This window comes from Octopus sinensis, linkage group LG10 (genome assembly GCF_006345805.1).
Source record: "Octopus sinensis linkage group LG10, ASM634580v1, whole genome shotgun sequence".
Lineage (NCBI taxonomy): Eukaryota > Metazoa > Mollusca > Cephalopoda > Octopoda > Octopodidae > Octopus > Octopus sinensis.
The window spans coordinates 44,716,585-44,730,684 of record NC_043006.1 but is presented as its reverse complement, the minus strand read 5'-3'; the positions used below and the strand labels follow the sequence as shown (position 1 = coordinate 44,730,684).

The window sequence follows — 14,100 nt, the reverse complement described above, 5'->3', positions numbered from 1 at the left end:
ATGCAACAGGAAAGGCATCCAGTTGTAGAAAATCTGCCCCAACAAATTCAGAATAACCCATGCAAGTATGGAAAAAAGGATGTTAAATGACGATGATGATGATGATGATGATGATGATGATTAAGGTGGCGGTGGTGAATAGAGCTCCACGTCGATTGTTATGACCTAGTTTGCTTCCACTATAGTGGGTTAGCAACTACTATACTTAGTACTATTACAAGTTATGATATACAGACAAATGTAGAAAAAAATTATGTTAAGCACAAATTTATATCATTTATTTGGAGTGACTGTGTGGTAAGTAGCTTGCTTACCAGCCACATGGTTCTGGGTTTAGTCCCACTGCGTGGCACCTTGGGCAAGTGTCTTCTACTATAGCCTCGGGCCAACCAAAGCCTTGTGAGTGGATATGGTAGACAGAAACTGAAAGAAGCCCATCGTATATATGTATATATATATATGTGTGTATGTGTGTGTATATGTTTCTGTAGCAAAAGGAACCGATAGAATAAGTACTAAGCTTACAAAGAATAAGTCCTGGGGTCGATTTGCTTGACTAAAGGCAGTGCTCCAGCATGGCCACAGTCAAATGATTGAAACAAGTAAAAGAGTAAAGAGTAAAAGAGAGTCTTAAACATCACAAAATTCTTATTTCTCCAATCCTCTAAAATAGAGATTTTTGAGTTTGCTCAAATAGTATTTTATATTCATCAGATATATTTCACTTAAAAATACTTAGAGTGCACTGCTAATTAATTTAATCTAGTTTGATGTAACTCTTCACACACCAGCCAATGTGGCATTTGCTATTCTAATATAAGGGCAACCAATTGTTAGTGGCCAAGAGAGATGGCTCAATATACATAACTGATGAAGTATAACAATACAGAAATACATGTTTTCTATGGTCCAGTGATGCCATTGATGGTCAAGAAGTGTTGTCTATGAGGACAACTTGCGCAGCGCATTGTCTTTTAATGTCCGGATGTACATGAACATGTTAAATATGACTGAGCTTAACTGTCATCATCATCATCATCATCATCATCATCATCGTTTAACGTCCGCTTTCCATGCTGGCATGGGTTGGACGATTTGACTGAGGACTGGCAAACCAGATGGCTGCACCAGGCTCCAATCTGATCTGGCAGAGTTTCTACAGCTGGATGCCCTTCCTAACACCAACCACTCCAAGAGTGTGGTGGGTGCTTTTACATGCCACCGGCACGAGGGCCAGTCAGGCAGTACTGGCAATGGCCATGCTCAAATGGTGTTTTTTACGTGCCACCTGCACAGGACCCAGTCCAGCGGCACTGGTGACAACCTCGCTCGAATGTTTTTTCATATGCCACCAGCACAAGTGCCAGTAAGGTGACGCAGGTAACGATCACGCTCGAATGGTGTTTTTACGTGCCACCGGCACAGAGGCCAGCTTGTTGCTTTGGCAACAATAACACTCATATGGTACTCTTAGCGCTCCCCTAGCACAGATACCAGTCATCGAATTTGATTTCGATATAATTTATTTACTGTTTCTTATATGTCTTCTATGAATTTTTCACCTATTCTCTATTTTCTCTTTCTTTTTTTTCTTACAAAAGGGGAGGTGAGCACAACACTCAATCTTTCGCCACCGTTATTGGATTTAATATCAGTTCCTTAGGGCATGTGTCTCTTGAGAAGAAAGATATAAAAAAAAAATTAAAATCAATATTAGGTTCATCGAAACCTAAAACCAAAGAACTATTACAAGAAGTTTCAAAATATTATGTCCTTAGTATTATGGAACATGAGAAGCTACAAAATACACTGGCAAAGTTTTTCAACAAAATCTTTAGAGATATTGACATGCTTGGTTCCAGGCTTCCTGAATTTCTCAAAGCTGATCAGGCTTTATTGGATAATATAGAACGAGAATTTATGAAGAATGAACAGGACATTTCAGAACGGTTGCCAGACTTCATCACAGAAGGCAACAGGCTCCAAGGTTAGTATGTAAAGAATGTGTGTGTGTGTGTGTGTTGTGTGTGTGTGTGTGTGTGCATGTGTGTGTGCAGGGCCAGTTTAAGACCCATAGAGGCCCTAAGCCCTTAAAAGATTTTAGTGCCCCCTTGTAGATGTAATTCAAAATATAATTTTTTTTTTCAAAATGAAATCTAACAGTAAGATGAAAAACAATGTTTATTTTTGTACACTTCTATTTTATATTTGAAAAGTTTTCTATTTTAATTGAAAAGTCTTTCATCAGATCCTGATTATGACACCATCAACACTCTGAAATTTTATTTCTAATGATATAAACCACTTTGAAAATTAGTTTACCAAGTGATATCTTTGGCTGTGTGGTAAAAAGCTTGCTTCACAACCACATAGTTCCCGGTTCAGTCTCACTGTGTGCCATCTTGAGTAAGTGTCTTCTAGTATAGCCTGGTGCTGACCAAACAAGGCCTAATGTTTTGTGGAAGTGAGTTAATCGATTACATAGACCCTAGTACTTAACAGGCACTTATTTTATTTGAACCTCAAAGTATGAAGGGCAAAGTCAGCCACATCGGAATATGAATTCAGAATGCATAACCAGAAGAAAGGCCTGAAATTTGGGAGTGGGGGATAATCAATTACATCGATTCCAGTGCATAACTGATACTTAATTTATCAACCACGAAAGTATAAAAAGCAAAGTCGGCCTCGGCAGAATTTGAACTCAGAACATAGCGGCAGACGAAATACTGCTAAGCATTTCACTCAACGTGCTAATGATCCTGCCAGCCTTTATATTATTATTATTATTATTATTATTATTATTATTATTATTACCATTATTATTATCGAGTGAGAGAGCAGTGCATGCCATCAAAGTGACACTGGAGTACAAATATACGAAGCCCAATATACCCATCATGACTACCCGTCTGATAAGGGTACATCAGGCACATGCACCACAACCATATGTGCACAACACAGTGAATTCATATCAAGGTAAACAGTGCATGACCTTAATAATAATAATAATCCTTTCTACTATAGGCACAAGACCTTAATTATGGGGGATATAGATAGTCAATTACATCGACCCCGAAAGGATGAAAGGCTAAGTCAGCCCGGCTGAATTTGAACTCAGAATGTAGCAACAGAAAAAATACCACTAAGCATTTCACCTGGTATGCTAACGATTCTACCAGCTTGCCATCTTAATAATAATAACAACAATAACAATAATAATAATAATTTTTTTTGTTAAGTATTTGTCTCAATATTTTTATCATACAGTATACTAGGTATACTCTTTTACACTTTTACTTGTTTCAGTCATTTGACTGTGACCATACTGGAGCATTGCCTTTAGTCGAGCAAATCGACCCCAGGACTTATTCTTTGGAAGCCTAGTACTTATTCTATTGGTCTCTTTTGCCGAACCACAAATTTGCGGGGACGTAAACACACCAGCATCGATTGTCAAGCGATATTGGAGGGACAAACATACACACACACACATATACATACATATACGTATACATATATACGATGGGCTTCTTTCAGTTTCCGTCTACCAAACCCACTCACAAGGCTTTGGTCAGCCCGAGGCTATAGTAGAAGACACTTGCCCAAGGTGTCACGCAGTGGGACCGAACCTGGAACCATATGGTTGGTAAGCAAGCTACTTACCACACAGCCACTCCTAAGCCTTGTTATGATATTTTTCAGTTATTTTTAGTTATTGATCATATTCGTTATTTATCGTTATTCATCGAATATATTTTTTATCATTTATCGGATCTTGTTGATCATATGTCACAAAATTTTAAACAAAATGTTTTTCCAAACATGAAACCAAAGTCCTAACTAGCTAAAACCAAAGTCCTAATTAGAGTCAATCTAGCTAAAACCAAAGTCCTAATAAGTAGGAAGGTAGACAAATCACAAACGCCTTCAGGTAGATGGCCCTGCTCGATCTGTAGAAAAGGTGTAGGTAGAAACTCTATAAGATGCACCAAGTGTAAGTTATGGACACATAAGAGGTGCAGCAATGTCAAAGGAAGGCTAACTAGGAAGATAGTTTTTGTATGTAGCAGATGCTCAGGAACAATAAACACTGAAAATGCTCTGAGACCAACTTCTGTCACTTTCCAAGGAGAAAAACTAGAAATAGTTGATAGCTTCCGTTACCTAGGTAACCAAGTCAGCAGCGGGGGCGGGTGTGCTGAAAGTGTAACAGCTAGAGTAAGAATAGTTTGGGCAAAGTTCAGAGAGCTCTTACCTCTGCTGGTGACAAAAGGCCTCTCGCTCAGAGTAAAAGGCAGACTGAATCACGCGTGTGTACGAACAGCCATGCTACATGGCAGTGAAACATGGACCGTGACTGCTGAGGATATGCGTAAGCTCGCAAGAAATGAAGCCAGTATGCTCCGATGGATGTGTAATGTCAGTATTCATACTCGACAGAGTGTAAGTACCTTGAGAAAAAAGCTGGACCTAACAAGCATCAGATGTGGTGTGCAAGAGAGACGTTTGCGCTGGTATGGACATGTGGCGAGAATGGATGAAGATAGTTGTGTGAAAAAGTGCCACACCCTAGCGGTTGAGGGAACCTGTGGAAGAGGCAGACCCAGGAAAACCTGGGACGAGGTGGTGAAGCACGACCTTCGAACTTTAGGTCTCACTGAGGAAATGACTAGAGACCGAGACCTCTGGAAGTGTGTTGTGCGGGAGAAGACCCGGCAGGACAAGTGAGACCATAACCCGTGGCCTTCTACATGGGATGTAGCCAGTCCACTTATGCATACCTTCCCTTTTTGGGACACAAAACTCTACTTGTGAAGACCTGTTGAGGCAAGTGAGAATCAGAATTGAAATCGATCAATGGAAATTGCAGCTAAGTTACTAGTGCCGGTGGCACGTAAGAGAACCATCTGAACGTGGCCGTTGCCAGCGCCGCCCCGACTGGCCTCGTGCTGGTGGCATGTAAAAAGCACCATCCGTTCATGGCCATTGCCAGCCTCGCCTGGCCCCCATGTCGGTGGCACATGAAAAGCACCATCCGATCGTGGCCGTTTGCCAATTCGTCTGGCACCTGTGCTGGTGGCACGTAAAAAGCGCCCACTACACTCATGGAGTGGTTGGCGTTAGGAAGGGCATCCAGCCGTGGAAACATTGCCAGATCAAACTGGGCCTGGTGCAGCCTTCTGGCTTCCCAGACCCCAGTTGAACCGTCCAACCCATGCTAGCATGGAAAGCAGACGCTAAACGATGATGAAACAATATCATTATGTGTGTTTAAAAACTGTTCGGAAGTGTTATTTGGATAAATTGCAGAGACAACTTAAGATTTTGGAATGAAGCTTATTTTTCCAGATATTTTATTATTCTTTATCTTTGATTCATTTAATATGGTGTTTGTTCTTTCAAATCAAACACTCATAATAAATGAAGATGTATATTCAGGTGGGGTTTTTTTTAGAGGTTTTCTCAATTTCTCCCTTCAACCAGGTGAAAATTCGACACTACTCCCAATAAATATTTTTAAATACATCTCTTTTTATTTATTGTTTCATTTAGGAAGCCTCGACATGTTCTACGTGAAAGAACTATTCATTCCAGATATTGACTTGAGGCAAATTGAAATGAAGCCTGATGAACCACCACTTGGAACGGGAAGTTTTGCAACTGTGTTTCTCTGTCAGTTAAAACTGAATAAAGGTCTCAAAAAGGCTGCCGTGAAAGCATGGTCTGAGAAGCTGAGTATCGGTAATGTATCTGATACACTTCTAGAAGACAGTATCCTCAGGTATGCCCAGAAAATCTGTTGTTTTATCAAAATATTCATATGCATATCATATGTGTAGCGGGTTGGTGGGGCTGGGGGTCACTTGTTTAATCTTGAGAAAGAAGTATAGCTGATGAGCTTTGCAGGCCCTCTGAGACAAATGAGTTTGGAGCTGTTCAAATGAGTTTGGAGACAGAGATAAGCTATAGTCTCTTTACTCTCGTTTACCCTTTTACTTGTTTCAGTCATTTGACTGTGGCCATGCTCGAGCACCACCTTTAGTCGAGCAAATCGACCCCAGGACTTATTCTTTGTAAGCCTAGTACTTATTCTATCGGTCTCTTTGCTGAACCGCTAAGTTACAGGGATGTAAACACACCATCATCAAAATACATGATGGTAGAAGCTTTGCTACTGTGGGCTGCAAGATTGGTATCATTCATTCCTACTATTCATTCCTTTTACAAAATGTGTGGAAATGGTTATTATCACTGATTCAGCTATCACTGTATATCTTGGAACCAAATCCCATGATAAAGAAGGATAGATGTATTAGATAGTAGTGTAACATAAAAACTTTTAGCAATTGATGCTGATGTCTGTGAGGAGTAAACATCATCATTCACCATCAACATCGTTTAACGTCCGCTTTCCATGCTAGCATGGGTTGGACAATTTGACTGAGCACTGGCAAACCAGATGGCTGCACCAGGCTCCAAACTTGATCTGGCAGAGTTTCTACGGCTGGATGCTCTTCCTAATACCAACTACTCCGAGAGTGTAGTAGGTGCTTTTACATGCCACTGGCACAAGGGCCAGTCAGGCGGTACTGGCAACGGCCATACGCAAATGGTGTTTTTTATGTGCCACCTGCACAGGAGCCAGTCCAGCGGTACTGGCAACGACCTCGCCCAAATGTTTTTTCAAGTGCCAGTAAGGTGACGCTGGTAACAATCACGCTCGAATGGTGCTTTTTACACAGAAGCCAGTTAGCTGCCCTGGCAACGATCATGCTCGGATGGTGCTCTTAGCATTCCATTAGCACAGATGCCAGTCATCAAATTTGATTTCGATTTCACTTGCCTCGACAGGTCTTCACAAGCAGAGTTTAGTATCCAATGAAGGAAAGGTATGCATAAGTGGGCTGGTTACACTCCTGGCATAGGCCACGAGGTTATATCACTAGCCAGTAATCTGTTCTATTCGTAGAATACTGCCTATTTGGGGCTAATGAAATACCTTACAATGGATGCAATGAACAGACATTTTAAACATATTCAAACCACGGTAGCTAAAAGTGACGGTTATAGCTGAGTGATCACTTGATACTTATTTATTAACAATGCAGGTGTGGTTGTGTGTTTGAGAAACTTACTTCCCAATTATATGGCTTCAGGTTCAATCCCAGCACACATGGAACCTTGGACAAATTTGTTCTGTTATAGCTCTATGCCAACCAAAACCTTGTAAGTGAATTTGGCAGACAGAAACTGAAAGAAGCCCATCGTGTGTGCATCTTTGTGTATGTTTGTGTGAACCCTTATCTTGACATCATGTGATGAGTGTAAATAAGCATCACTGACATACAAGCAATGCTGTTCATTTCCAGCCTTCCATAGAATACTTACCTGAACATGGGGAAATGTTACCTTGCTTGCAAACAGATGAAAATTGATGACAAGAAAATTTTGTACATAACACCCATATTTAAGTAGTAACCTACATTTTCAATAAATGAAGTTTATTTGGAATATAAGAATATATTTATGATTCCAAAGTTCTTAAATATTTCTCAAATCTTTTTGCAGAGAAATCAAACACAAAAATATTATTCAATATTATGGTTCTAACTATCGCAAACTTCAAGATGGTTCGTTGCAGTGGTTGATGATTTTAGAATATTGCCATACAACTCTGAAAAATATCTTCGTAAGAGACGATGATAAATACCACGTGAATCCAGGGAAATATTCAATTCCAGAGAAGCAGAAAAAAGTGATGCAAAATCTTTGCCATTACGTTCGACAACTATGTGAAGCAATTGGCTACTTACACCAGAAAAACTTGGTGCATCGTGATCTGAAAATGGAAAACATTCTAGTAAGTTCTCTTTTATCTTAACCCTTTCGTTACCAACCAGGCTGAAACCGACCCTGGCTCTGTGTACAAATGTCTTGTTTTCACAAGTTTTGAATTAAAATCTTCCACCAAACCTTAGTCATAATTTATGTTCCTAACCTTAGATGAATGATAACTAAGTTATTTTACTAAATTCTTTGTTATATTTAAAGTAATTGAATGAAACACAGAGCATCTCAAAATAAATACAGTAATGAAAGGGTTAAAATGTTTATATTCTTTTTTAAGGATCATTTCTAGAAGCTACGGTTTCAGAGTAAAATCTGTGTTTAGGATATTGCACAAAAAGAGGACACTCAATAAACATAGATAGCTATTATGTAAAACATTTTCTGTAGAATTGATAGATGATGTAAAGTTCTTTATTGAGCCTATTTCTATTTTTACTTACCCCACAGCTAATGTCCTTTGTAGGATATTAGATAGGGAAACTGAAATAATTTCAATTGTGGTTTTAAACTGCATAGCAAAATTAATTTACTCGGAGATTACCTTTTGCTTAAAATTGATCAGCACACCCGTAACAAACTTCATTGAGTGTCCTATTTTTTTTTACTCCGGTGTCATAATTTTTATCAAGTTAACTTCCTCTCCTATTGCACAGACTTCATAACTCAATAAAAAAACACCTCTAAAGACTGTGGATGGATTTAAATAGAAATTTTAGGATAAGTCAATTTGGTAGAACTCTTCTATCCCTACATTACCATCAGGTAATGTAGTACACATCACTTTTACAATATTATTACTACTTATACATTAAGTCGTCACCGGAGTACTGTATGTTTTTAAAGTCAGGGTTGCATTTCTTAAACTGGGTTCCATGAAATCAAGTGGTTCTTGATCAGGTATTACTGCTTCCATGATTTAGTTTATATAAATAAGCTTTCGGTGTACCAGTGTTTTAAAGAAAATCTACGTAAATAATTGTAATGAAACACAGTGTATTAACAAATGTATTTATGCTTATAATCAAGGATGTAATCAGAATAACACAGTTTGCTTAACAACTTCACAAACTAAAATAAAAATTTATTTTGACACAAGAGAAAACTATTGTTCTCTCCTCCTAATATACACTAAACTAATAGCATTTAATTTTTAAAGAATACCTTCTGTGATTATAGAAGGAACACAGGGTAATAAATTAAGAAGGTTGGTCTGTGATTTTATTACCCTCTTCCTCATACTCTAATAATATACATTAAATATAACAAAAACGATTGAAACTTTAAAAAGAATGATTTAATAATCAACAGCTCTGTATATTTGGTTAATTAATTGATCAACAGATGGATCAAATAAGCATGCAAACTTGAATGTGCAATGAATGTAATTTGCAGGACTGTTTGAAACATACATCAGCATAATAAATATTGCTGTAAATGAACCTTTGTTTTTTTATGTCTTTACTATATATATATATATATATATATATTCATATGTGCTTTCTCACAATTTTTAGGTGACAGAAGAAGACATCATAAAGCTTACTGATGTTGGTCTTTCTAAACTCGAACGTGACATTGCTGGATCAATTGCAGGAAGTCCTTGTTTTATGGCCCCAGAAATCTTTGAAAGGAAATTCATCTATGGTAAAAAAGCTGACATCTATAGTTTGTCTATTATACTTTGGGAAATGTGGTACGGAATGGATGTGGTTACATATATAAAGCCACTTATCCAGAAAGGCATCGAAGAATCTGTAAAGAGTGGACTTCGACCATCTTTCCAATTGGCCGAAAAACCTCCAGATGATTACAAAACTTTGGTGCAGAAATGCTGGGATGCAGATCCTCAAACGCGACCCAGTATTGAAGAATGTGCTGCTTTTTTTAAAAAATGGCCCTGAAATTATGCTCTCCTTCATTTCACATATAACTGCCATCATTATCATCATCAGCATCATCAGCATCATTACCATCATTATCACCATCTTGGAGTATCGTTAGAGCATCAGACAAAATACGTAGTAGTATTTTGTCACAGATCTTTAAATTCTGAATTCAAATCCTGACGGGGTCAGCTTTGCCTTTCATTCTTTCAGGGTTAATAAAATAAAATACCACCCAAGTACTGGGCTTGATTGAATCGAGGAAAAACCCCACCCCTAGAAATTACTGGCCTTGTGCTAAAATTTGAAAAATATTGTTAGTAGTAGTAGTAGTAGTAGTAGTAGTAGTAGTAGTAGTAGTAGTAGTAGTAGTAGTAGTAGTAGTAGTAGTAGTATCATTATTATATTATTGTTGGAGTTCAAATTCCGCTATGGTTGACTTTACCTTTCATCCTTTCGGGATCGATAAAATAAGTACCAGTTGACTACTGGGGGTCGATGAAATTGACTTACCTCCTCCCCTCAAAATTGTTGGCCTTGTGCCAAAATTTGGAACCATTCTTCTTCTTATTATTATTATTATTATCATTGAGGCAGTGAACTGGCAGAATGGTTAGTCCGCTGGACGAAAAGCCTAGCAGCATTTCACCCGTTGCTACGTTCTGTGTTCAAATTCTTCCAAGGTCAACTTTGCCTTTCGGGGTCAATAAATTAAGTACCAGTGAAACACTGGGGTCAATGTAATCGACTAGTCCCCTCCCCACAAATTTCAGGTCTTGTGCCTTTAGTCAAAAGGATCATTATTATTGTTGTTTTTGTTGTTGTTGTGATGATGATTATTGTTGTTGTTGTTGTTGTTGTTATTATTATTATTATTATTATTATTATTGTTGTTATTATTATTTTTATTATGATTATTATTATTATTATTATTATTATTATTATTATTATTATTATTATTATTATGATTATTATTATTATTATTGTTGTTATTATTATTATTATTATTATTATTATTATTATGGCAGTGAGCTGACAGAACCGTTAGCATATCAAACAAAATACTTAGCAGCATTTCTTTTGTCCCTTTGCATTCTGAGTTCAAATTCCGTTAAGGACAATTTTGCTTTTCATTCTTTTGGGATTGCTTAAAATAAATATCTGCTGAACACTGGGGTTGATGTAATTAACTTACCTCTTCCCCCAAAGCTTCTGGCCATATGCTTATAGCAGAAAGGATTATTATTATTATCATTATTAATTAGATGTCTTTCTGTAATTAATTAGGTGTCTTTCAATGTATTACCATGCACAGCAGCGAGTTCCTTGGGTATGTGCAAGTGATTTGTTTTGCGGTTTTTCTTTTATTGTATTGAAACTACTCTGTAATATGTGTGCAGTGCTAAACAGCACTATTTTCTGTGTTATCCCTTTTTTATGTCTCACATTTTTCTAAAGTGTGCTTAACTAGGGTGTGTATTGAGAGAGATGTGGCTGCTATTTCTTGCAGATCTAGCAACCATCTAAACCAGTGGTTCTCAACTAGGGTCCGTATGACCCTTGGGATTCACAAAAGATTTTTTTCTATTTTTTTGGTATGTGCAATAAATTGGTCATACTTTTACAATAAGCAAAATACTTTAACAATCTTTTTTTATACAATTCCTAATAATATTTAATTATAAAAATATAGCAGGATTTTTAAACATTGTATGGCTATGAGGATCCACCTGAGGAAAATAGGATCACAGAGGTCCATTAGTAAAAAATGGTTGCAAACCAATGATCTAAATACTCCCTCACTGGCTTGTGGTCCTTGTATATTTTATATAGGTAGATTTATGACTCAAACTCAACTACCCTTTTGAGAAAAAAATGCACCACACAAGCAAGGATGCCAACGAAATTTTTTATCAATTTAAATTTCACTTTGACCATTGTTTCAGTTCAATGACATTTGGGGGTAGTGGTCCTCTACTCCATCAACTTAGAAGTTTTGAGGCTCTGGAAAACATATATCTTATGGTTTGGGGGATTGTTTTGTTTTCATATGGTTTTCACTAAATTTTAATGCTAACACTGATATTAAAAGAAAAATGATAAAAAAATAAGAGATATTTCGTATATTTTTGGAAATGATTAATAAACAAAGTCCCGGTCAGATTTATATGATTTTTGTGGGAGTGTGTTGCAATACAAGTAAGATTTAATATGTAAGTGGGTGCTAACCTGTCTATAAACGGAAAATGATTTGATGATATGCAAAGTGTTTTATAAATGAATAAAATATTTATTCTTCTTACAAAAATATTGGTTTCTTTTATTTCTTTTGATTAAATGTTGCATTTATATGTGATTGATCAATTACATGTTTCCAAATGACATTAGCAACAGTAGGTACTTATAGCATGCTCTGCAGAAGAGGGACTCTCAGCCATTTTCATTTCATTTACCTGGGGTTTTTTGTTGTTGTTTTTTTATGGAGGTATTTTTTTTTGTCGGAAATTTGAGTTTAAACTGCAATCATGGCTGTGTAGTTAAGAAACTTGCTTTGCAACCCTTGAGGTTTTGGGTTCAATCACACTGTGCAGTATCTTGGGTGAATGTCTTCTACTATAATTCAGGGCCAATCGATGTCTTGTGAGTGAATTTGGTAGACAGAAACTGTGTGGAAGCCCTTTGAATGTGTGTATGGCCCTTTGATTTACAGATACAACTCATTTTTGCCAGCTGAGTGAACTGAAGCTATGCGCCAGTGGGAATCAAACTCACAAACTTACAGCCATGAGCAGATTACCCTTAACCATTATGTTATGTGCAACAGTTAATATACTATTATATCATATATCTGTGAGACACTTGTGTGCACGCATGCAAGTAAGCAGCTAAAACAGAAATGGTAAAGCACTACTCTACAATGTGGAAATGAGAAAGGAAACTGGTGTACATTACACCAGACGTTTTCGGTGTTCGGCAGAGCTAGTGTCCATTATAATCTCTACGGAATCCAGAATAACAAATATAAAAACAAAAACATTTAAAACTGAACAAACAGGGTAACAAGAATACTAGAGATAATAGAGCTTTAAATTATAGTTAAAGCTAAGGTAGCAGTTAAAATTTTGTGAACTGTAACAATAAGTTAATTGCAGACAGGTGTGGGTATATGATAAGGAGTTTGCCTCCAAACTACATGGTTCTGGTTTCAGTCCTACTGCATGACACCTTTAGCAAGTGTCTTCTATTATAGTCCAGGTCAAGCCCAAGCTAACTTTTTTGACAAAAGAAATGATACCGGATTTGACAGCAAGTAACCCATATGATATTCAGGAAAAAACCCGGACACTTTACTAATACAAGTGGAAATACAACAGGATATAAGCTTGACTGAGCAGACCAATGATCAACAGCGTAACATTCCCAAAATTTTTCCTTTTGTTTTCTTTTATTTTTTTTTAAATCTTTTTGAAGCACAGTGTCTAGGATCACAACCAACCAATTTATAAGTTTTATTACAAATAACAGGATGCGGATTTGAAGATGATTTTAACTACTCTTTTACTTGTTTTAGTCATTTGACTGTGGCTATGCTGGAGCACCGCCTTTTAGTCAAGCAAATCGACCCCAGGACTTATTCTTTGTAAGCCTAGTACTTATTCTGTCGGTCTCTTTTGCCGAACCACTAAGTTACGGGGACGTAAACACACCAGCATCAGTTGTCAAGTGATGTTGGGGTGACAAACACAGACACACAAACATACACACACACACACACACACACACACATATATATACATATATACGACTGGCTTCTTTCAGTTTCCATCTACCAAATTCACTCATAAGGCTTTAGTCGGCCCGAGGCTATAGTAGAAGACACTTGCCCAAGATGCCACGCAGTGGGACTGAACCCAGAACCATATGGTTGGTAAGCAAGCTACTTACCACACAGCCACTCCTACACCTACCTGTTTGTTTTCTATGTTAAACAACCAAGTAAAAGCTGTCTTATTTGCTTTGGGTTTTCTGAAAGTAGAGTTCCAGTGGTATAGGTTCCTACACAATATAATGTTCGTTTCCTAAATACCTGGCTTCAGGTTTGTTCCCATTGCATGAGCAAAACTCTTGTAGCATATCCTCGTATTGACCAAAGCAATGTGACTAAAATTAGGTACACAGAGACTGAGCAAAATCTGCCTAGGAGAGCCATTCCTGTTTGTAAGTGACAGCCTTGATCCATGGCCATCACTTGACCATTCTGGTGCTTGTAATCAAATCTTCTTTGTTGCAAGCATTTAGGTCAGATGTCTAGTTTAAGGATAACTTCATACAAGATGCCTGGAAGGGGATATGGGTATGGTTC

General features: G+C 37.5%; 1 protein-coding gene across 1 annotated transcript in view; it reads left to right on the top strand.

The window, feature by feature from the left end:
* Positions 1–10,075, top strand: part of LOC115216198 (dual serine/threonine and tyrosine protein kinase-like) — a 61,471-nt gene extending 51,396 nt beyond the window's left edge. The window contains exons 12-15 of the mRNA XM_036506949.1: positions 1,602–1,987; positions 5,557–5,785; positions 7,573–7,864; positions 9,369–10,075. Coding sequence (XP_036362842.1) covers positions 1,602–1,987; positions 5,557–5,785; positions 7,573–7,864; positions 9,369–9,755 — 1,294 coding nt within the window. The 3' untranslated portion in view covers positions 9,756–10,075. The remainder of the gene's footprint in view (positions 1–1,601; positions 1,988–5,556; positions 5,786–7,572; positions 7,865–9,368) is intronic.
* Positions 10,076–14,100: the final 4,025 nt, after the last annotated feature.